Here is a 26,317-nt window from a genome sequence, read left to right as displayed (position 1 = left end):
ACTATTGATGAACTCTAATGGAAGTGATATCTGGCCTACATTCGGTCTATTTCTTTGTATGTAACGATGTGTGTGTTTTTATACTTTTTTTCTTTTTACTCACGCATTTTTTTCCAATACTAATTTCTACGCCTCATTTAGATCAACGTTCGACCACCTCTTTTACGTCAATAAAAATTTAAATATCAAATAATGAGTTAAAATTAAAATTAAATATTATAAAAAACTAACTAATAACATCAGTCCTTTGGCTGGTTTCCTTCGTTGTTCTTTGTCCATTGTTACAATGTATGTAACCCATCAAACCAATCTTTTGTCTAAAAAAATCCTGTTCAAAATCTATTCAAATCAAAGACTAAATAGAGCAGTAAAAGCAGTAAAATATATAAAACCAATCGTAAATACGAAGATAATTTAAATAAAAACATAAACTTAAGTTGGCATAATTATGTAAGTATCTTCACACTGATAACCGGCGGGATTACGTGAGCAAAATTATAAAGTAATTTCAGTAGGAACATCAGTCCCCTGGCTGGCTCCCCTCGTTTGTCTTCCCTGTCCACTTTTTAATCTATCCTAATGAAATCTTCCAACCCAAGCAGTTACTGCTAAAAATATTAAAAAGGGAGATAAAATAAGTTTATGAGCTTTAATGAAAATTATTGACTTAAGATATTAAAATGAGAAATAATTATATTTTTAAGTATCTGAGGAAAATTTATAAACATTTACGGTTGCACGCTAATCTTTGGTTTGGATAAGGTTATTGGTGGATAGGTGGGAACAGTGCATGTAGAGATAGTAGAAATGGTATTTTTTCTTAAAATTAAGTGTATGACGGTCAATCCCACGCTTAATATGTCGGATTCTGTAGATGCTACAAACATAGTACAAACAAACATACGTAAAAAAGTACCCAAGCAACCAGACCCCGAGCAGAAAATCGATATGTACTGATCAACAAAATTCTTATGTGAGAAACTCAAATCTTAACAACAAGCGATCGTTAATAAAAATATTCTACTAAAATGTTAGCGTAGTATTTTAACCAGTAGGGTACAGCAGTAATTCATTTAATTAGAGTACCGCCATCTTTGATACCCTACGCCAGTTACTTAAGTGAGTTACAAACTGATTTTAGTAGGAGCATCCGGGCTCCGACCGACCCTTGTCTTGCTACAGTTTTATCAATCATAATGAAACCTTCACAAAAGGTTACTTAAAAATGCTATTAGTATGAAAAAATGGTTATCCACTCAAAGGAAATATTTCCTCTCCATTTACCTTATATACTCGTAACATGTCCCCTTAAATTATTTGAGATTATTTCATGATCTTCTATAATAACTCCATACATACGAGTAGTTGTCCCCAACAATCCATTGAAGTGTTCGGAGTATACTCAAACGGTTACCCATTTGTGCCAGATACCCGTGCCCAGTAGTGAGACATAAAATTATTGCAGCTAACTCATAACTGCACCATACCTTTTGCTAGGGACTGAACTATTTATTTAAACAGTTCAGTTTACTCTAGTTCTCCGCTTAGTTTAAACTAAACCACCTAAATCTCTCAAGAGAATTATTAAACTGTAACATACTCGTACTACGGTATGTAGAAGGTAGAAGATAATTTAGAACTATATTCTGACTGTTTTCCCTCTACTGTATACGCTCGTACATAATTTTGTAAGGAACCAAATTACATAGTAAAGTGTTTTACACGATTTAATAAAATATTTATCAATTTCTTTAAAAAGCTTTACTCTGTTTGTACGCATACGCATTAATTTTATTAAAATATGTCAAGCAAAACTAAGTTTAATCTCTCCTTAATACGTACAAATAAATACTGTTTTAATTATATGTTTGTATGGTCCTGGTGGAATATTTAAAAGATTTTGGATAAATTTTTCAACGTTTTCTTTTTCCTTTTATTCCATAAATCAGTGGATCTTACTATCACAAATATACATTCATCTCTTTGCAATCTTTGACCTAACGCACGACCTATGCTATCTAATTCCCTTTAACCTTCTATATCTATCTATCTATCTTCATCACTTATATTACCACATTTATCATGTGCATTTATTATAATTTCGAGCAAAGTTTCGTTAGCGAAATAACAATATTTTTAGCTGAAACATCAATCCTCTGGCCGGTCTGACCCTCGTTTGTCTTGGCTGTCCAGTTTTTAATCTATCATAATGAAATCTTCCAACCTGTTACAATTCTGAAAATTACGCACTACAGCGTTATTATAACAGCGTGTACTATGTATGTATTTATGTACGTATATAGTTTGTAAGTTTCTTCGTTTACTTATTAAATTATGTTGTTTTATGCCCAAATCATACAACATGTATATGTGAAGGAACGCATATTTATTAGCTTGCATATTTATTAGATTGCTGCCCACAAAAGAAAGGAGATGCAGCATACTAATAAAACACCACCATTTTCCGTGATTTCATTTGAGTAAAAAAACAATCTCTCACAAGGATCATAGCGTGACAATCTAAATTATTATTTCATGTCTCTTAGAGAGTTCAAACCATAGACATGGATTATTTTGCTATGCCTACTTACGTCGGTTTCAAACAAACAATAGCAGCTATAAAAGTTATTGTTAGGTTTAACTTTGTAACTTTAAAAACAAAGCTCACATATAAAATGTAAAACTAGTAATTAATCATTCCTTTCTCCATATTTCACACCCGCGACCAAGTAACAAGTTTTTAAAGTAACTAAACGAAGCAACAGCAAGAACATAATCATATTTAAAAATTCAATTTACCGTAGAGCAAAGAGCAACATAAATGTGACTTTAGTCAAAAGGAATTATTTAACACTAAGCGACAATGAAAAGTGCATGTCGTGGAGCAGCGCCGTGAAGATGATTGCCCGCCATTTTGAATTCAGTCACGAGCGGTATGACCATAGGATTACAACTCTTAGAGTAATTGAAATATTACGAGAGTCAAGCGCGAATACGTTTATATTAGAAAGTTTTTAAAATTAGGCTTTTTATAATATTAATTTATTTTTAGCATTGCTCTCAGAAAAATCATTTGATTTCCATGTAATTGTGGTGTATAAAAATAATTGGTCTGACATCTCGAAGCGTCATACATGCATTTTCATCGAAACTGGACGTGTATGAAAAATTTCAGCTCAATCGGATAGGGTTAACTGGTTTAAAATTCAGTTGAAGATATGACCCTCAAATGCATAGTATGAAATATGAACTAACAAAGCAAAGTTAAATAAAAGCTTTAAAATATAGATTTAACAATTATTTAAATGTCATTTAAAATGTCTTATTATATAATTATTAAAAATATTTTAGATGTTCTTATCTTCAAAAATGTATTTTCATCTCATAATTGACAAAACTAACTAGGTTAAAACTTTAAACAGTTTCTTTTGCCGTTTTTATAGAATATCATAATTAAAAGTCGCAACACGCACACAACAGTCGTAACACGTACCGTCATTTCTATTGAGTTTCAACTCTGTGGCTGCAACTGTGAAATGCTGATTGTATGAAACTGTATTTTGGCACTCAGCCAAGTGAATGTGCTAATCTGTGAAACATTTTTCGTGTGAAAATCACTCGTAGTGAAGTGTATTGATCAATCTAGATATTTCATAATTCAATCTAGCTACGATATTCGTTTCAATTAAAAAACCGGCAAGTTTCGAGTTATCTCGCGGAGAGAGTTCCGTACAAATTTAACACTGTAAATGACAAAAATGTTCTCGTATAAGTAATGTATTATAAATAATAATATTTTCTGATTTTTTAGCCGACTGCGGAACCTAATGTTTTTCGAGCATATGCATGTAGGTACGTATTGTACGCCCATACTTAATGTAGGTACTCGTATGTATGTCTAATTATTTGGTAAACTCTCTACAGCCCAAATGACATGACGGATTTTAACATATTAATATGAAGTGTTTGGACTCATCTAAATCTCGAAAGTGACATAGGCTGTACATTTAAGCAGCAGGATTTTTCTGTTTTTAAAATAATGCTCTAGTTAATACCTATGAGTTAATATAATATATTAAACGTTGAATTCTTTGAGTGTTTTTAATGTTTATGTGTGTAACATTTTAAGTTAGGATCAAAGGTAGCAAAGTAGATACACATTTCAAAGAAACACCAAAGCTTATGTTTGATAGACGGTAATATCCAATGTACATATTATACTATAGTTGTCGTGATAAGAAACTCGGCCTCTCAGTCGAGGGCTCTAAAGTTTGAATCCTTGACACGCATCACTGAGTTTTAAAGTTATATATTAGAAATTAATTATCACTTCAGTTAATTATTCATCAGTGAGTGAAAACATTGTGAGGAAATCTGACAATTTTTTAAAAAGTTCTCGAGTATTTGTGAAGTCAACCAATTCTTGCTTAGCTAGCGCGGTGAACTATAGCGTTTAACCTCTCTTATTTTAAGAGGAGAGCCGTGCCAGTAGTATTTAGTTGATGACAATTAATACAGAACATAGCACACACACACACACAACGTCTACGCTGATTACAGAGAGCGTTAATGAAACGTCACTTTCAAACTTCGACAAAGATATAAAACGCTATTTTGCCACAACCACGAAAAGCCGACTGCGTTAAACTGTAGCTTGGCGTTACGCCAACTTTTCATTTCGCCACTGACAGTTTCGTTTTCAAAAAATCGTATGGTAAGCGAATGAAGCAATACTCCAAGTGCATTTGTTTGCTATTGGCGTAAATTTTCGGCTTACACTTTGCACTTTCACGCATCAAAGGCTTTCAAAGTTAAGAGTTATTTTTGTGGACATGGGACATGGAGTTATTTTTGTGTTTTTACTCAGTAATAGTTTGTCGATGATATATTACTCTTATTAAGGATTATATTTAAAATTTGATATTTATATAGTGGATGGCTAACGCTTGAGCAACAACAAACTGCTATCAAATTTCAAAACGTTTTTAAAAACAAGTTTGAAGTATCATTTTATCTTGCGTATTCTTCTGAGAAATTGACTTTTATTTGATATTACCCATTCATGGTGACTGGGGATGCATAAGAAGAAATTAGTCAACCATATTGGATTTAGACCGATGTCACTAACGAAGTCAGCATTGTCATACAAACATAACGTGAAATCATCAAATTCTAATATATCAGTATATAGTGTCGGTGGATGTACATGAAGTTATACTATAACACGATAATATTTAAAATAGATAACTAATGTTTACAACCGAATCTAAATGTATTTGCAATACTGATCAATAGAATCATCACTGTTTCCAATACCACCGGCTGTGGTAACCTGATTGTATTAATCTGTAGTTGGGCACTCGGCCAAGCCGCTGCACTTGACTGTGCCATTCAAAATAATGTTTGTAAAACTTTACTAAACACTTGGAAACATTGTTTGTTCCAAAAATCAACTAGGAACTTTTATCATTTAGTTTTTGAACAAATTGTCACGAATTAGAAATAATGTCAATAACTTTTAAAACATAAAATAAAATTGAATATTAAAATGATTCTTTAATTATCAAACTAGCCACTAAAACATAGAAGTTCCAGGAGTGTTTCATAGATTCTTGACTACGTGTTTATATCATCATCATCATCATCAACCCATTACTGTCACGTGCCACTGCTGGGCACGGGTCTCCTCTCAGAATGAGAAGGATTAGGCCATAGTCCACCGCGCTGGCCAAGTGCGTATTGGTAGACTTCACATACCTTTAAAATTTTTTATAAATCTCTCAGGTATGCAGGTTTCCTCACGATGTTTTCCTTCACCGTTTAAGCAAGCGATAATTAATTTCTAATACGCACATAAATTTGAAAATCAGAGGTGCGTGCCTGGGATTTGAACCTCGGACCCCTCGATCGAGAGGCCGCGTTTCTTAACCACTAGGCTATTACTGCTCTATATATATATATATATCGTGTTTATATATATATATATATATATATATCTTCATCAGTGGACGATTAATGAAGTTATATTATAACACGATAATACTTAAAATGGATAACTAATGTTTACAATCGAAACTAAAATGTACTTGCAATACTGATCAATAGAATCATCACTGTTTGGAGAAATACCGCGGCTGTGGTAACCTGATTGTATTAATCTGTAGTTGGGCAGCCTTCCAAGCCGCTGCGCTTGACTGTGCCATTCAAAATAATGTTTGTAAAACTCTACGAAACACTTTGGAAACATTGTTTGTTCCAAAAATCAACTAGGAACTTTTATCATTCACTTTTTCTGTTCTTAATGCTTCCAGACAAAATATGTTTTAATAACTAAACATTAACTTTGTAATTAAATATGACCTTACTTACTATACTAGGTATAGTCCGCGTAAAACCGCTAGTCCGCTTTGAATATAAAAATGAATCGCGTCGCCATAGCAAATTGTATGACTACACCTGCTCGCAACAACTTCAGAGCAGGCTAACAGTTTTCCGCGGACTATGCCTACATTACCTTTTAGCTCCGGAAGTGAATAAACATTTTACTTAGATATTGTCTCATATACTTATAGAAAGCATGGATGCTTTTAAGATGTTATAATTGAAAGTATAAATCACATTACATATTCTAGTAGGTAATGGTAGGTAGTATGACACTAAAACACAAAGTAACTTACTTTATTTTTTAATTTCATTGCAATAAATATACGTTAGTATATAAGTTTGTTCAGAAATTATTTTGGTTATTAGTCTGACTACAATTTTAATTATTTCTTTAAGTATGTTAAATTGCACATGATACTGAACAGCCTCTAAAATCGTAAATGTTGGTTTTCACTGCGTATTATGTATTTAACGAAACCATTACCGAATTACCGTACACAGTACCGTGAATTATTGGAAAGCGAATGAGGCTCACCGTGATAATGGCTGGAAGCGGTCCGAAACAGCGCCGCCTCTTTGCATTTATAGCACCCGAAATGAAAGATCGGGGCGAAAAGTAAAATCGTAGGACAGGAAGTAGTAATAACTGAAAATGTTTTGTTTAAATGAACTCAGATATTTAGTCCTAGCTTAGTTTTAATCGAATGTTTTGCAAACCAAAGATCGAAAATTAATAATTCAAAAAGAAAGAAACTGAAAATGTTTTGATTTATCAATAACGGGCGTTAGACGTGATTGTAAGTTACATTTGGTAATTAAAGTATTTACTCTTAGTGGATTGATTTAGAATAGTTCAGTTTCGATAGGTATTTGTTATTTCTACTATTTTAAATCGACGCTAAAAACTTGAGTCTTCCCTTATAACTAAAACGTTTTTAAGAAGAAGTAATCACGTAATTTTTACTGGGAAAACCCTTCTGACTCCGAAAAGACCCATGTCCAGAAATTTAGGCATATAGGTACTTACTAAAATAACCGAACCAGGACCAGAATCAAATCACAATAACTAGAACGAATAAATTTCGGAAAAAAAAATCATCATATAAAAAAAAGGTTCCACATAGAAATAAATTAATATATACCTAATGGTATTTATATAATTAGTACAGGTTGGCCTCACATAATTACTACTGGTTGGCCCCACAATCGAAAGGTCCAAGGTTCAATTTCACCCCTGATTTGTCAAAATTATGCAAAATAATTATTTTGAAAAATATCCGACGCAGAACCAGAATCAAATCATAATACCAGACCCCGTGTTTATTATGCGAAGCCTCACTGCAGCAGTAAACGCGCCATAAACGGGTTTAATGTGCTCGCAGCGAAGTCGCGCTTCAAGAAGCAATTTGATGTGTTACAACCTCGTAAAAACTTAGATTACTTATGTAATGAAAGTCGTAAACGGGGATGCAGTTGAAATATTAATCCACTGCAGAAAAGGCATCTTAATATGAAAGTCTACCTGAAGTCGTACAAGGATATCTCTACACACAAATTGGGGAATAACATGTGCCTTACCAAGTCTTGTTAACTAAAACATAGCAACGTGAATGATTATTTATTTATTTGACTATATTATGTATGCATAATACATATATAATATATAATAGCATTTATGTAATTACTATTAATTACTAAATAACATAAAGTACTGGAATTTAATTTTGTTGTTGTCAAGCCATTTCTGTCCTTGTGTTGGAAAATTCCCGGTAGTTGAGTCATATATTTTCTAAAATAATCGACCCAGAACCAGAATCAAATCATAATAACTAGAAGCATGTTTATTATGCAAAGCCACACTGCAGCAGTAAACGCGCCATAAACGGGTTTAATGTGCTCGCAGCGAAGTCGCGCTTCAAGAAGCAATTTGATGTGTTACAACCTCGTAAAAACTTAGATTATTTATGTAATGAAAGTCGTAAACGGGGATGCAGTTTTTTTCTTATGATATTGAAGTAACATACTAGATTGCAGTCCACCTGACGGTAAGTATCTATTGCCGCCCTTGGACATCTGTAATCAAGTTTAGATGAGATATTCCTTCCTGAGAATAATATTTTATAGTTGACACATCGCAGTGCACTTAAGATTTGAAGATGAAGATTTTGAAATATTGTCTGTATCGTGATTTGACTGCAATGGCACTACCCTTATACCTTCTCTTCATTCCTTAAGTGGTTATATTCTGATGTGAACAGTATGGTAAGGTTACGTATTATATATGTTAGGTACAACACATAAAGCGTTTCAACTTAATCCTAACATAACCCATGTATTTGTAACCAGTACGGTCTTTTAAGTATTTTCTCTTATCGAATATATTCTGTAGAATATATTTAAAAAAAGATCATGAAATCATTAACGTCAAACTTATTAAAGTAAACGTATTAAAACAGAATGTTGAAGTATGCTTTAAGTCTATTTTAGGAAAAAAATATTCCTAGCAATGAATAAAAATTTGGTACAACAAACACAACAGTAAAGCGAATAAAACTAAACCTTGAACATAATTAGACACATTTGCTGCTCAGGTAAGTACGAAATAAATGAGACCCGGACTCCAGTTATTCTGTAGCAGTGACTAAAATAACTGGACCAAAACGGAACGTTATGCAAATCCGTACGGTGACGACAATATTCAATGTGCACGCAAACTAAAGTCCAGCAATATAATACGAATGTGTTAAGTAGAACCTTGTGGTATACGAAGTGCAAACTGCGAAGTGTCAATAATATTTCACTAGGTTTTGCTTTGAATTTGTTAGCTCTTTATTTAATGTACAATAATATATTCTTTATGTAATGTAGAATTATATAATTATGTAATGTAATAATATAACAATAAAACTACTTCGCAACAATCCGCTACAAATATGTATGATGGTATATATTTTAAACCCTGCATGGTTTAAAACCACCCTCCCTCCCTCGAAGGACCATCGTAGAGTCCACTTACCCTGATGATTGCATGGTTTAAAATATATACGAGATACATATTTGTAGCGGATTGTTGCGAAGTAGTTTTAATCTTAACTTAATAATAATGAATGAATATAGTCAGATAAGTTGTTGCCTTCAGGCAGCAACTTATCTGACTATTTATTCAGAGTAGTTTGTGCGGCACAATCGCCTCACATTTATATCTGACTTATAATAGCTGTGTAAAGCATTGCTGGGCTGTGATCTACAGGCACACCTCTTTCTATCTAATAACAACAGTATTAAGTGCTTCTGTGTTGTAATCTGTAAGGGACGCATATTATTCCAAAGTTTTCCAACTTCGCCCTCAGGTCGATCGCAAATGCATTACTACATGCATCTGTGATCGACATCTCTTCGGATTTTAATGTTATCTTGGGTAAACAATGACCACATTCAGGTGGACTGCTTGCTCGTTTCCATCGTATCGAAAATCATCACGTATGCATTATATTTCATACCAAAATGTTTTTATTATTAAAGCAACCATTTCTCCACCAGGTCCAAAGTCCAGTGCTGGTCGTGGAGTTGACCCTCAATCGACTGGAAGGCACCCAGCTTCGGGCACTGGGTCTGTTATCAGTCTTCGGCTTCAATGTCACGTACGTGGTGAAGCCGCCCACGGTAACTGAAGAGCCACCCTCGTGCAGCGCCATCGAGTGTCGCTTATTGGGACACTGTTACGCTAGACAAAATTATACGTAAGTTATTTAGTTATTCATTAGTAACTAGTATGCAAGTTCTGGTTATATGATCATTTCCACGAAATTAACGATAATAAACATTAAAGAGAGCCTTATAAGCTAATACTTAGAAAGATTAAACTATCTAAGATATAGATTGCGAAGCGTGAAATCAGGTTGAAAATATCTAAATTCGTATATAACCGCACATATATGTCTATCAATATTTTCATTTTCAAATAACCCACATGCTAGGTAATTAGAATGTTTGTGCTGATACATTTCATACATTATAAATAATAATCTGTGTATACGAGCCGTTAAGCGCACTCAGAAATTAAAACAACATTGAAGTGTTAAAACGGGAAGTAAATATCAAAAACAATCAACATTAAATCACGTATTCTATAAAAATAAATTGTGCTCCTTGGTCGCGAATCGAAATTCAATCTGTAATCCCAATGAAAATTACGAGTTATTGAATGGATAACAATCGGAGTTATCGCCGCCCGATCCCACAATCGTTTTTAACGTCGCATCGTGCGCTTGAAATTGAGCAATATTTTATACAATAATAAAGGGATTTATCAGTGAAAAATCTCACTTGAAAACCCATTAACGCAGTCAATAGAGCGGAAAAATTTAGTGCAAAGCATAGCCGAATGTGCGGTGGACTCCACTTGACTGGCGTGCGCGCCCACAGCTTCGCGGACACAATAATAGTGGCATCATTCACTGTTTACATATTCGTTTGTCACAGCAAAAACACATCTGGCGCTGTCTAGTATCTACTTGTAATGGAATTTATTGCTCACTGTGCAATATTTCGCTTCGCAGGGAGTTCTACTGCGCATGTTTCGAGGGGTACTCGGGACCGGACTGCGGCGTGGGGCCGCTCTGTCCCAGCATGTCCAACATGTGCAAAAACGGCGGCACCTGCAGGTAAGGGTTAAATATTTTGTTGTCTCCGCTCCGCTTTGAATACAACGGTTCCATTCATTTGCGAGGCGGCCGCCCGTTTCCTTTAGCGCTGTGCAATTTCCTCCGAATAACGAATTTCTCGCGGTCCACAGCGGAACCCGATATTTGTTGTGAGAAACTTTATTCCGAAGCGGTTCGGTCCTATTTAAGTTTCATTTGTATTTGTACGATTGAGCTGTCTTGCCGTCTTCAGACTGCAATTCCAAAGGTTTAAATTTAGTGTTGTTTAGCATAATGGAGGCGTAGCTTTAACTTACGGTGACGGTGCCTTAGCAAGTTGGTTCAGCGAGGCGCACAAAAGCGACCAGGAACCGTCTGGGGAAAACAGGTCAATCTGAAAGTCCCTTGTGCCGAACGAAACGAGTTAGAATGAACCGATTGAATGCTTGCGCTATTGCAGTAACGTTTTGTTATCGAAACGAGGTTTGGATAGCTATATTTTTAAATTGATCTAGCAATCTTTTTCGGAAATTGTTGTCTCTCATTCTATAGAATTTTATGTACTGACTTTAATAGAAATCAATTGCACGACTCATGATGCGAAGCATCAGAGAGTGCTTTACGATCGAAAAATTTTTTTCGCTTCATTTTGGCGGCTATTTTTATTATTATAGCCTTGATAGTTCACGGAATCAAGATATTTTGCATACTATTGTCGAGATAATTTAATGGAGATTAATTCCATACTTTTTAAAAATTGATTTACTGCAATAGAATTGGAAAAAAACACCAAAATAGGTCAAAAAATTTTCCTGTCCGTCATGTGTGAAACCTGAAAACACTGTAACTTGTGAAAAAATCCATCATTTGAGTTAATTTTTTTTTAAAATTCTAATCGACGATTGTAGGTCACTGAATGCGAATGATTAATTAATTCAGTGTCGTTTAATTTCAATTAATAAAAAACGAAAACTACAAGACTGTATATCTATAGATATTATGTACATTTATTCCACCAGGGGCGCTTGTGCAGAACCTTCTTCCTACCACAGCTGTTTTTTCGGCAATTAATTTTGAACGAATTAAGTTTTTTTTTTAATAAATGAGCATTATGAGTCGTGAACTTTTGGATTTTCCAAACTTTTTTTGCTGTTGAGACATCAACATGTGATCAGCCGACTACTGGCCACAGGTTTCTTCTCACAGTGAGAAGAGGTTAGTCAACAGGACACCGCGCTGTCCAAGTGTGAATTCGTAGATAACACGCAGCTTAAATTTATTTTTTAAGAACTCTCTGACATGTAGGTTACCTCACGATGTTATACGCACTAATTCGACTTTGCAAAATCCCGGTTGAAAGAACAGAAATCATAGCACTAGAATGTTCCTGACATAACAACAAAGTTCATACAGCAATGGATTATTACCCACATAATACAACAAAGTTCACACAGCAAAGAACAACAGCGTCAACAATTTACGGCCTCTATTTAGACAAAAGCATATCGAGCTACATCCAAAAATACTACTATAATTCCACATTGCAAAATATGCGAACACAGGGTTTAGCGGGATCATCCCAAGGGAATTTGCGGAAATTGATGCTATTATTCCGTAGCACTGAGGAAGGAAATGCATTATCTCAGGCAAACTGCTCCAGAACTTGAAATTATACGTGTTCTTACCAAGTCCGTCTTCGGGCGATGCGATTTGTTTTTTTGAATAGCTTATTTTTTCTGTTGTGGTTTTATAGAATAAAAATGTTGCTGTTTTATTAAGATAAGTTCACTTTTTTATTTTATATAATATTTAAAGAATAGTCAAAGTATTTTCAAAAGGTTTTATTGTACTTTCGTACTATAATCAAACCTGCATTAAATGAATACTGACAAATAACTTTTTTATATTGTCCATTTAATAAAATTAGCAAATGAAAATGCAGCTCATCTTTCTACCAACGGCCTTTATATGGAACCAGACTTCTACTTGACATCGATTTGTCGCTTCCCCTACGGGTAGAATATAACACTTCGAATTAATTTCATTCGTAACCATTTAATGGCAAATTAAGACGTCAAAAGCATGACTTCCACTTACTGCATAAACATTGTATCGGTTCATAACACAAATAGACGAGTAGGGTTTTGTAGGGATCGTCTCGAGGGTACAAATTTAGCGGAAATTGACGCTATTATTTCAAACAACGCTCCGAGGAAGGAAATGCATTTTGGGCAAACAGTTAAATTATACAAATGTACTCTTGTCGGTTGAAATTTGAGTTTTGACCTTTTTTATAAAACCTAATAATAAGTCATACGCGCTACATTTTTTTGAAAATCCCCATACTATATCCCCATTTGGCTAGCATGACATAGCTTATCATACCAAATGCTGATATGCGAACTGCACATATATCGTATTTAGAACGGTATTCAGACCCCTTGGGCTAATTTTGTTGATACAAATAAATTAATTATCTCAAGTTTGCCAACATTATTTATAATCTGACATTGTTGTTTCTGACATGTACTCTCAATGACAATTTTAAAATACAACGGTCATACTAATTATTAAAACAAGATCAGGAGGCACGGCAGTGCCTCCGCCAAGTCGAGCCAAAAAAAGCGGCACGGCCGTAGCATTCTTTTCTCGGTAACATATTTTTGTTAAGCAGAGTTTTAAAACAAAATAGTCTCTTTAGTTTAATCTACTCGTAATCTAACTAAGCCTTATATTTAGTTTTATATTTAAACGTTTTACAATGAAAACCGTAGATTTTTTTCAAATAATAAATAATATGTAACTCAACAGGCAAATGGGTCCCGCCGCTGTGAGTTGCATATGTGCTCCGGGCTACACTGGCGACCTCTGCGAGTCACAAATAGCTGCCCCAGGTAAGTTCTACGACTTCTATGGCTCGTTCCAGACATAAACAAATATTTGAACAAAGGCTTTGCTCACACATTTGAACATTTATTTGTTTAAATTTTTTAACCTGTCACTCATGTCATGGTCTCCTAGCAAATGGACTATGCGCATGTGTAGCAGGCTCCGCGTATATTTGAAGTTCGAACTTTGATGTGCGCTCGAAAAACCGACACCAAATGGCAAAGTGCAAATATTTGAAGCAAGCTTTGAACAAATACTCAAATACCAGTTCTTCACTGTGTTCAAAAATGTGTTCAAATGTTTGTGCTATGTCTGGCACGGGCCTATAGCTCAGTGGTTTATGTTACACTAAGGTACGGATCTCTTCCCAAAATTGTAGAGGCCTGAAACGTACTTCGCCATCCTGCCCCTTTGTGAATTATTACTCCATTCTCATCGGCGTCCATTGTAGTCTGTAATAAAGATGGTGCTAGGCTCGATTGTCAATTTAGATATATATTTAAGTCTCTGTGGCACGAACAATAATATACTACCACAGCTGTCATAAATAAATCATAATATTTAATTAATTTATATAAGGATGACATATATTATAACTTTACTCACTTCATTCTAGAAAACATATAAATGAAGCCCAGTTTTATTTATTTATTTATTTACTCTTTATTGACCATGTTAAAAACAATGTGGTGCAAAAGGCGGACTTAATGCTAAATAGCATTTTCTCCCAGTCAACCTTAGTGATGTGCAGAAAAATACTAAAAAAAAATAAAATAATAATAATAAATAGGAAATAAAATAAAATGATAAAAAGGAGAACATAAAATAGAAAGAATGAGAGAAAGAGAGCGAAAAAAAGAAATAAGATATAAATAGATAAGAAGTAAATACATTTAAAAAAAATTACTACATGAAAATGAAGAAAAATGGTGTAGACACTATATCTAATGATGAAGTAAATTACAATTGTGAGCAAAGACATTCTTTTTAAAAGTGTATTTGGAGCACATCCTTCTAAGTTCCTCAGGAAGAGCATTCCAAAGCCGCGCTGATTGGAGTGTGAAAGAATTAGAGAGAAACCCAGACCGATGAAGAGGTAAAGACAGAGCACGAGAGTTAAAGGAACGGAGCTCCCGCAGTTTGAAATAAGATATTATATTAATACCAACCAAATGCTTTCCCATTTGATATCTTTCACATACACTCTACAAACTCCAATTGAATTTAAATACGAGTAATATTTCTGCATTCGACTAACGATGTAATGACCACTTTATATAAACAAATGATCTTGAATAGTTCACCTATGTAAAATTTATCAAAATAACTTCACACGTTAATAATATGAATATGATTATTGAAAACTGGTGCATGCATCAAAGACAAAAGCGTTATCGCAAAGGATTTTTCTTTTCTCGCATTTCCTTTACATCCTTTATCTCAATGCTTTGTTTAGATCACGAAGTCCGTATATAAAATGAATGTGTGTGTAAAAGAACCTCTGACCTATCACCACTACAGCTGGCTCATATGGATTTTTTTCATGCACAATATCTATGGTCCACTTTGTTGTAATTGCTCTTAGATAGCGCGGCGGAATATCAATTTTTATACTGTTAAATCAATCACCATGAAAATTGGTTAACCCATGAGCACGGAGAACCTTATCAGGCAGTACATTTTGCTATAACTTGCCACAAAATAACGCAGTACATAAAAGTGTTTACCGTTCAACCGATCGCCAAAATTGGTATGCAAAGAGAATACCCCACCTTTTGTTTATGAACTCTTCACTAAATCTAAATTTGAGGCGAACGAAGTCGCGGGCGGAAACACGCAGTATATAATCACCAAACTGTTCAGAACAGCTCTTTGTTGGTGACACGATAAAACATGAATAATATGGCTCTGGGAAGAATTTACGGATATCGGATCGAGGGGATGATCATTAGCTCCCAGGAAATAACCCTTAAGATGGGAATGAGGAAATGGATAGGAAAGTAATGTTGTCATCAAGCGGCCCTCATTAAACACAGGGCTATCGGTCGAGTGCCCTTGTCAGAATATTGTCAGTTACATAAATTGGCCACAGACGTAGGTCGTAGGTATAGTTTTTGCTCGCCACGAACTTGTGTTTTATTATTTTGATGGTTCGTAGTCTCTCTTGACTAAGTACATTTCAATGCTAAGTGTGAAGTGAGTTTGTTTGTTTGCTATAGTTTCACGCTTGATCATCATCATCATCATAAACCCATTACCATCCCACTGCTGGGCACGGGTCTCCTCTCAGAATGAAAAGGATTAGGCCATAGTCCATCGCGCTAGCCATGTGCGTATTGGTAGACTTCACATACCTTTAAGATTTTTTTTATAAATCTCTCAGGTATGCAGGTTTCCTCACGATGTTTTCCTTCACCGTTTAAGCAAGTGATAATTAATCTCTAATACGCACATAACTTCGAAAAACCAGAGGTGCTTGCCTGGGATTTGGACCTCGGACTCCTCGAGCAAGAGGCCGAGTTTCTTAACCACTAGGCTATCACTGCTTATTCACGCTTGATATACCAAACCAATGGTCATGAATTTTTTTATACACTTGACAGGGCTCCAGTAAAGGACACGGTACCTTTTTTATCGGAGAAAAGTACTGTTCCCGAGGGATAGATAAAACAACTTTGTCATCGACCTTTAACCGTGTGCGAATCCGAGTGTAAAAATATAATAGTATTATATAAATGTACCATTTATGGCCCTGGCCATATACATAGAAATAATAATATGCAGATAACATAATATTTTAGGTAGCAAGAACGTATCTGCGTTATGTCATTGGATCTATTACAGAGATTAGCATTAGAGAGTAGTAAAATATACAAAAAAATGTGAGCAAACCGAAAGAACTATAAATATACTATTACCAGTTATTTAATTAATTTTGTTAAAACTACCAGTCGAATAGTACAAGTACAATACGAAAATAACAAAGAAAAAACAGACATACATATAACTTTCTATATACATATAATATATTTCCTAAAACAAAAACAATCCAATAGAATTCAATACTTATACAATCAGCATTTTACAAAACACATCTAATTCGAAACAAACTATTTAACTTTGTCGCAAATTTCGAAAACTCCCCGCGGACAAAGAAATAATTTGTTCAAACCCATAGGGAGCTCCCTCAAACGTTTTTCAGTAAAGCCTCCGTCCAGATCGGCCTTTGTCTCAATCCCCGAAGGTTTATCGCAACTCGTATCGAACACCTGTTGACAAACTATTTGCGAACTTTTCTAACTTTAGGGACAATATTTGCGAAGTTGTTACCTTGTTGAAAGGTTTCAAAGGGCTACCGGTTACACGGCTTAATTGTATTTAGGTTACGTTAAACTCCGTTTACCTTTTGCGATTATAGATGAATTAGGTAATTAAGGAATTTCCTGGAGTATAAATTTTATATTGTAGCCTATGTAGAAATACTCATATTTGTGCAATAAGTAGAATATAAAATTATAATCGCAATTTTCATAACTTGGTCCCAGATTTTATTGAGAGCCAAATGGAAAATATGAATTTGGAAATCTGTTTCTAGAGTTTAGATATTTATGTCCTTATGCATATCCGGTAGCGCTCCGGTATCTCGCAACGTAAGGGGAAAGGCCTATCGAACTAATCTAGGTTTATTTAGTTATTTAAGGGAAGTTTGATAAAAAAAATAGCGCTCTTTTCCTTTTAGTAGTCGGAAGTGACAATATATTTCTTTTAGAAATACAAGAAGTATCACAAGATAGAAATATATAAAAAACACGATATATGAAAAATATATAAAAAAATATATTTTATTATCAATTGAATAAAGAAACATTAACACTTGCACCGCTTATTTTACAAAACTTCATATAACAGTAAGAATATTTTTCAGAATGCGGAATAGAAGAATGTTCAGAAGGCTGTCGCGAAGGAACTTCCTGTGACTGTAACCCGAAAGACAATGACGCATGTAAGTTTTACACAACTCTTTCTATATAGTAATAATAGAAAATAAACATGTAGTCCGCATTACGTAGGTATATTTCAATCTTCAATGGTTGGAAGGTTGATTACATGATACATATGTGAATGGCAACCTGAAACCACGTTACTAACGGTAACATGACCAACGCTGGTACAGATTTGAATACAGACAATATAATACTCGAGTTATACCCGTATATATATAGTAATATCTTTAAAGGTTTTGGTACAACTTATGGCGTGAGGCAACATTTTACTTTCGTCATTTCTTGTCTCCTCATAAGTACCACTTTGTAGCGCTACAAAAACTAACGACGTCTCCTTCATTGCTACAAAGAGCTACGCCGCTACGCCTGACGTAGAGCTCTCGTAGCCGTCATACCAACTTGAAGTCAACGCAATGGCAGGGCGCAGTCCCACTGAGACGTAGAAGCTACTTGATAAAGTGCTACGTGCTACGCTTTATAACAACCTGTCTCTTAGTGTTAAATAGAGTGTAGTGACGATACGTACGATACTTAAATATCTGAATGCGTTTCTCCTATTTATTAGGTGTCATTAGACATAATGTTGTAGTGGTTGGTTTAATTATAAGGTCCAAGTTTGATTCCCATTAAATATACATCTACAAGATAAAACTCGTATCTTTTGCGGGTAATTTGTTTAAATGTCAACTTTGAGCAATATTGTTATTTTTTTAATATACTTGGACAAAATTAATATTATTTTATTTGCAGCATCTGCTCGCTTCGAAACAAGACTGCAAATAGTGGACGAAGGGACCGTAAACATATCTCAAGAAATTGTTAAACAGGTACAACTACGAATAATTTTGAATAACATTTTTTCAAGAGATTGAAGATTATTTGAATTAACAAAAATTTTATACGAGGCATTATTTTAACATTCATTGAATCAATTATTTTTATTTCAGATCACCAACTATTTAAAAAGTTCCAATATCACCCTACAAGATGAAATAGAAATTTTGAACATTAGGTAAGTTACATAACAATTCAAATCTAATATAAAATCATATAGAACATTTGAATGGTCGCAACAACCTATAATATTACTCGATATTACTCATAATACAAAATTGCCCATCCAATTGAAGTAATAATTAAATTATTTGCAATCTACTCCAATCAAAGCTTGGATTTAATATTGTTAGGAATTATTCTTGCCATATGAATTGAACTATTGGTTTGTTATTTGTTTTTGCAAATTATTCTATCCATTATATATCTAAATAACAGTGATAAATAACATAATATTTTAGATAAAGCTTCATTACTTATTTACCTCCATTTGCAAATTTATTAGAGGATTTTTTTTAAAACAAACGAAATTTAATCATGAATAGTGGGTCCGTCTTTGTGATAACTTATAAATTCCGGAATATTCCCATACATTTGTATAATTAAAATTTCCTTGTTGAAATGGGGATATGCAGATGTTATTAGAGTCAGAGTAAAGGCCATGTATATTGTTTTTCTTTTATTTTACGAACACCAGCTCTGTCGCAGAGTATTTCCATATTAGAGAGAGACAAATTTATATTAAATTGAATCACCTTGATTTAATACTTTCGACGCATTACACTTGAATACGAAGTGTATGTGTGGGTGTGTGGAACTGATATAAATAAATCTAAGCAAGTTGAACCGATAAACTTTTGAGCCAGTAACGATAATATTATGTAAATTATTTTCGTAGCGCAATTGAATCGAATGGAGCGCGGTCGGTGTGGCTACGCGTGTGGGGCGCGAGGCGTGAGGCCGGGGCGCTACGAGCCGCACTCGCTCGCCTCGCTGCTACGCGGTCTCGCACCGATCGGCTACGACTTTTACCGGCTACGCTACACTTCGATATGCAGCCAGCGCTTAGCTTACATGTAAGTTTACATTATTTGCTTGACGATTATAAGTTGTGCCCATAGATAAGTATAGATATCTCACCACCTTGTAATTGAAGGAACCCATTAAATGACTTAAACGGCTGAAAAATCTGTCAGCCGTTTAATGGCTGTCATGGTGTAATTTACGCGGAACAATGCCAACATGCGCAATTAATTGGTGCAAAAACACGAAATCGAAGAAAAAGTGTGGAGAAATATCATTTCATTCGTAAATGATCTAAAAACTACATTTTTTTAATATTTTTCAAACACGAAAATAGATTACAGTGACAATCGTCAAAAGGTTACATTTTCTTGTTAGGAGCGAGTAATATTTACTAATCTATGGTTGTGGCACAGAAATATTGTTTGACATAGTTTTCAATGTGACGCTATACGTATTCCTTGCGGCTACGAGTACAACGCGATTTCACTCTAATCGACTACGAAAATTGCCAAAACGCTACATTTTCATAAGCAGCTAGCGCTAAATTTACATGTATGTAAGTCTCGTGTACTTCCAAAATATAAGTTTACACCACGGCGAAAATTGTTCGATAAAGTTTTGAATTTATAATTTAAGTAAGTAACGAACCACGCTCGGTCGGTTTGCTAAGCAGTCGCTGTTAACGGCTACGATTGAATATACTTCCAACGGTTAAGTGAATCGTTGTGGTTTGCGTTACGGTTATCCAGAAGTAATAAAATATTTATATTTAAATTTAAACACGATATTTTTAATAAATTTTACTCCCGTAACTCCATACTAGCATTTCCTATACAAAGTTGCTATGGAGACAAACAAAGATACAAAGTAGGGATCTTAATTCATCATCAATTGAGGCCTGGCCTGGAACCGTACGAGAACTTACTGCACATCAGACTTTATAGTTACCACATTAGCCACGGGAAAGCGACTATTGTATCACGCCACATTTTCAGCAAAGATGAATTACTAATTATTATAATCTGAGCTTAATACCCAGCAAATTCTTATTGTGGTATAATCTGAGCTTAATACCCAGCAAATTCTTACTGTAGTATTTTTATTTTAAATACTACATTATGAAACAGGTGCATTGTTCTCGGAACTAAGCTGCAATTTACCTCTATTGCTTATTTTTTGCACCTTAACAAGTATACTTAACCAAGTATCTTGTAGTATTTTTGCACTTATAATAAGCAGCACAAAAAATAAAAAATACTGAATTTTAGATATAAAAGTTTTTGCCAGCTACACGTTTTACTGCTATTACAAATAAGGTAAAACGTCTTAAATTATATGTATAGGTAAATAGGTAACTATTTACCAAATATCACTTTGTATGTGCTTTCCACAATCACAGACCCACAAGGTTGTAAAAGCCATTATTGAACGTACTGTGGATATCTTTGAAATACAATGGCTGGATCAACCAATACAAAGAACCAAATTCGATATTTAGATTTTTTAAGATATAAATATATAATTCATTGAGTATTCGTTCCATTATAATAATATATCACTCAAAAATTGAACCACATTACAATTATATAAAACAGACATCAGTCAGTGTCAAGCAATAGTTAAAAGCAGAATTGCTACGCATCGCTCCGAGATTTTAATTGATAATTAGAGTCAGAACTGAGTATTACACTTCATAAGTTGCCCTCGCTTATTAAGTTCCTCAAAGTGAGCAAGTGTAACACAAAAACTCGCGTACAGAATGCAAAATTTTAGATGTTAAACCTATAGGACATTGAGATCAGTAATGTTGGCAACATTACTGCACTAACGGTCGCCAGAACCATTAACCGTTCACCACATTACACTAATATATTTTATCTCTATAAACCTAATATCATTACACTTATATTTCAAAATTTAATAAGCGAAAGGAATGAATTTCATTGAGCTTTACTGTTATTCGGATTATTAACCATTTGTCGAATCTGAAACACGTTATAGTAAAATATTACAGCAGTTAAAAATAATTTTAACCGGCTGGGAATCGAAATATTACAAATATCACTGCACTAACGGCAGTCCGAATCAGGATCTGGCCATCGCATTAACACAAATATATTCCACCCATAAATTTAACATAATTACATGAATATATATTTCAAAAATTCAAAAAAAATCTGAATAATATAAATATCAATGGGCGTAAGAGCCATATAAACCATTAACCATTCATCACATTAAAGTTTAAACCACATTACGCTACAATATTACAGCAGTTAAAAATATTTTTAACCGGCTGAGAATCGAAACCGTTACAAACATCACTGCAGTAACGGCCGTCCGAATCCTGATCCGGCCATCACATTACACTAATACATTACAACCATAAACTTAACCGCATTACACGAATATATTGCCCCATAATCTCAACTAACCCGCTAAATGTAGATAAAAACTTTTGTACAGCAATTAACAGGACAATAAAGATTCCAATTGGCCGTGCTTCCTCGGCGAAAGTTTTAATTATTTCAAATGTACGTTTCCTCTGGCTGGCGACGGGCCAGCTCCAGATATATCTTGTTAGGCTAACCTATCGCCTTTGCCACGCGAAGTAAAGATGTTATCTCTGGTAATAATGAGCGTGGTCTGAGAACAGTTTCTAAGGAAACTTGGTTTAACCTGCTTTTATCAGGTTGACCTGTATGTGCAAACGTCTTAGAATTTTAGCCAATTTCAAGAGGAAATTCTTAATTGAGATTAATGTCTTTTTGGGTGTATCTTACGCAATTCCTCGATTATGGCTTAGTTTAGTGAAATGAGATTTTATACATAAAAATGCACATAGCTTAACAACTTCTATACGTATAAGCTGATCTACAAAGTTAAAGTATATCGGACGTGGTTGGAAATTGGGTGGGTGCTTCAAAGGGTATGTTGAACACGTTGTCCGACGGGGCTACTTTTCGCTAAGAAATCCAATAATAATATTATTTTAGATAGAAAGATACCTAATTTCGAAAAAAACTGAGATGTTCAAAGACGCGAACCTCAAATCTGCAAGAGTGCGAAATTAAGTGCGTAAAATTATAAAATTTAGCTTTTATATTTATTAAAATTTAAGAACGCTGAAAACATTTTACTTACCTAAGAATGAATAATGATGATAAAATAATAACAGAGCATCCCTTACATCCATAAAACGGGTATAAACCCTCAAACGTCTCTCCGCGACGTATTTTTCAAATTAAACCCGCGTCTGCTCTTCATGAACGAAAGATGGAATTTTAAATTTAAAACAGCTATTACGCCACAAGAGCTGGTAACTATTTACCCAGCATTACTAAAACATGCTATTCACGGAAAATTCTAAAGGGAAAAGGAGTTGTAGAGATAAGTATAATTACCCGTACGTTACCTAAGGGGATGTTTTGTTCGTTAATTTTTATGATATAACTTATTTACGAAAGGTTTTATGTGCATTAATAATTTTTTTAGTGTAGTTTTAAAACTCACTTTAGGTAAGGTTAGAAGCTTATATAAATAATAGGAAGATAGAAAACCAATAAAATGTTGTTTGTTTGTTTTGTATATCTATGATTTTAAAACCGAATGAGCCAATTATGACAACATTTCACAAAAAAATTACACTAATATGCAACCATAACAATATACTTTTTATTTATTTATTTATTTTATTTTATAACTTTTTGTACAGGGAAAAAAACAATTATTAACAGCAAACATTATGAAAATAGAGTACAAAGGACTGCTTATTTCAAAATGAAATCTCTTCCAGCAGCCCTGAGATCGGAATGCTCATATGAAAACAAATTTAGCGTGCATAAAAACATACGATATAAAAATATAAATAATATATATATATTATACATACATATTATATTATGAAAGTGATAAATAATGCTCTTTGACTCTTTTTTTAAACAAAGAGATATTCTTACTTTTTACTGCGAAAATATTTATCAAATTCCCTAAAAAATTAAAACGTGCCCTTGTAAGTATAATACACACATTTTTGACCTCTATTTTGTCACGTTAGGGAATAGATTTTAAAAAATAATAAGTGTAATATGTGTATTAATCTACATTACGAACTAATTTTTAACCTTCTAGAATAGCCGATGTTCTGTACATCTGTACATTGTCTTTCATAGATTTATTTATATAATTAATTACGTAAGCTAGTATATTTTGAAATCAAATTATTGTATTTTATCTGCCATTTACCCCACAACATGTTACTACGTGTTTCAATCATGAATTTTCCAAACAATTTATTTTAACTCGTACCGAATATATTTATCTGTACGCCCAGGTTGAAAATACCAGGAAATAAAATAATGTCTAATATCTAAACACATCCGGATCCCTCCTAACCCAATTACAGCTCTCAAAAGTTACATTTTAATCAACTTATGAAATGCAAATTGGGACCGGTATACATTTTATGATTCGGTCAAAATATACCCCGAGTTTAAACTTTACCAAGAATTTACATTCAAATGCCCGATTTTATTACAGGCGTTAATCGTGAACCAGCGGCCGGAGGTATGGGAGGGGTCAGAGTTCATACTGAGTTGTATGGCGTACGGATCCCCGAATATTGCCTTCACTTGGTACAAGGATGGAGTTAAAATAAACTTTAATGGCACCACCAGGTGAGGTAACCTTTACTTTTGACAAAATTAGTTTATATAATGAAAAGTTTTTACATTTTCTTGTAACACTACTGCAGTGTATCTATACATAATGGTATTGTGGCACTATTGTATTGCAAATGATTCGCTAAGTTAAGTCACGGATTTTTTAATATTAAATTAGTTTGTAGGTCATCTAGTTTAGCTCCCTTTCTGAATATTATTCGTATGCTGACTCAATTGATTCCTTGGAACTTGGAGAAATCGCTTTTAAGTAACTAAGTTTGTCCTTTTTGTCATTTTCTTGTCAAAAGTACGTAAGTATTAAATGCGAGAAAAGTCAAGTACCTCGACAGACTACTTTAAAATACTACTCAGTAAATCTATGAACTACTGTAGCCACTTAAAATTAGTTGGACTATATAACTATTTGTTACACGTTTTCATGCCATAACTTCACTTAGATAATACACTTTCATACTGTACGTCGAGTACATTAAAGTGAAAAGTCGGGAAAGTTACCAAATTACGACTTTGAAACTTATTGCATTCGGAAGGAAAACGGTAGTTCCATAGTTTTATTTGTGTGAACTTACTATGAGATAACATTTTTAAAACGCTTTAATAAGATGAAATGTTATAAGATACTTACCGGTGTTCAAATTTATTTGAAGATTATATTATAATATGATGAATGTTTGACTCCGGCACCATAGCCACACCTATTTCTGCCTCATAACAGCAATGCTAAGCGTTGTGTGTTCGGGTTTGAAGTGTATGGTAAGGTATATTTTTCGAGGCGTTACAAGTTAGTCCCCAGGGGTGACGGCGCACGTGTAGCCGAGCTCAGGTAGGAATCATAACTTATGTGGGGTAGATTATAAATGTCCATGGGCGGTACTAGACACTATCAGGACTGCATGCAGACGGCTTCTCAACTTATTTATTTACTTTCCCAGAGACATTTGGACGCGCACCGTAGCAGAGGACGCACTGGGGCGTCGTATGTCGGTGCTGGGTATATCGGAGGCAAAGAAGCCAGACGGTGGGCGATGGTCGTGCGCCGCTGACGACGGCGGGCGACGGCGCTGTCGGGCGCTGCGGCTGGCTGTGCTCATGCCGCCTGATATACGACTAGTGCCGTCTACTCTTACTGTTAATAAGGTGAGATCTTATTCAGAATAGTACACTGGTCATAAAGAATAACGAATAAGAATTAACACTAAAAGTGCGTGTGACGTCGTTTAATATGATAGGTAACTGATTTTATTTGGTATGGCAATTAAATGTTTCCCGTTTCAATTACTGGCCAAATAAATATATTTAGGATCATTAATAGCTAGTATGACTTCTTAATTCAATTTCTTGCCAAGTAGACATCTTCGTTGTCCCTGTAGTTCCGGGACCAGAATAGCTCTACGGTATCCCCTGCCTGTCGTAGGAGGGGACTAAAAGGGGGCTTCCGGGGTTGCGGGCGGCAAGAGTGGGAGCACGAACCGCCCGGCCAGCGACCCCGGATATGGACGACGGTATGTGTGGTCGCATACCGTCGTACACACCAGACGGTGTGGCGAGCGGCATGCTCACCTGGGCGGAGCCCGACGAGGCAAAGCGCTAAGAGTACTCCGGTTGCGTTCCTTTGGAGATCCCGGAGTCCTCTACTCAGCGCCGAAGATGGCCACCGGGGGGGTTTTAGTGCAATAAGAGTCCCACATAACTCTGTCGCTCCCTATGCACCGGGTACCTTTTGAAGGTTCCCCCTCATTAATTCTTCTTCGTATATTTTAATATCATTTCCAAATTTGGAGGCTTATGTACTTTGCTAAAAAAATCTATATACGAGTACCTTAGGAAATTATAATATTACTTCATTATACACCGT

The 26,317-nt window shown here is 34.6% G+C and overlaps 1 protein-coding gene across 4 annotated transcripts in view; it reads left to right on the top strand.

The window, feature by feature from the left end:
• Nucleotides 1-26,317, top strand: part of LOC140742702 (uncharacterized) — a 556,758-nt gene that overhangs the window by 518,889 nt on the left and 11,552 nt on the right. For all 4 annotated transcript variants that reach the window (XM_073073668.1, XM_073073667.1, XM_073073669.1 and 1 more), the window contains exons 3-11: nt 9,925-10,124; nt 10,944-11,048; nt 13,839-13,921; nt 17,842-17,919; nt 18,671-18,747; nt 18,868-18,932; nt 19,653-19,830; nt 24,320-24,456; nt 25,395-25,599. In XM_073073668.1, the coding sequence (XP_072929769.1) occupies nt 9,925-10,124; nt 10,944-11,048; nt 13,839-13,921; nt 17,842-17,919; nt 18,671-18,747; nt 18,868-18,932; nt 19,653-19,830; nt 24,320-24,456; nt 25,395-25,599 (1,128 nt within the window). The remainder of the gene's footprint in view (nt 1-9,924; nt 10,125-10,943; nt 11,049-13,838; nt 13,922-17,841; nt 17,920-18,670; nt 18,748-18,867; nt 18,933-19,652; nt 19,831-24,319; nt 24,457-25,394; nt 25,600-26,317) is intronic.

The sequence above is a fragment of the Epargyreus clarus genome, unplaced genomic scaffold (genome assembly GCF_041222505.1).
Source record: "Epargyreus clarus isolate Ecla_fem2 unplaced genomic scaffold, WU_Ecla_fem_2.2 ptg000006l, whole genome shotgun sequence".
Classification (NCBI taxonomy): Eukaryota; Metazoa; Arthropoda; class Insecta; order Lepidoptera; family Hesperiidae; genus Epargyreus; species Epargyreus clarus.
This window is presented reverse-complemented; position numbering and strand designations above follow the sequence as displayed.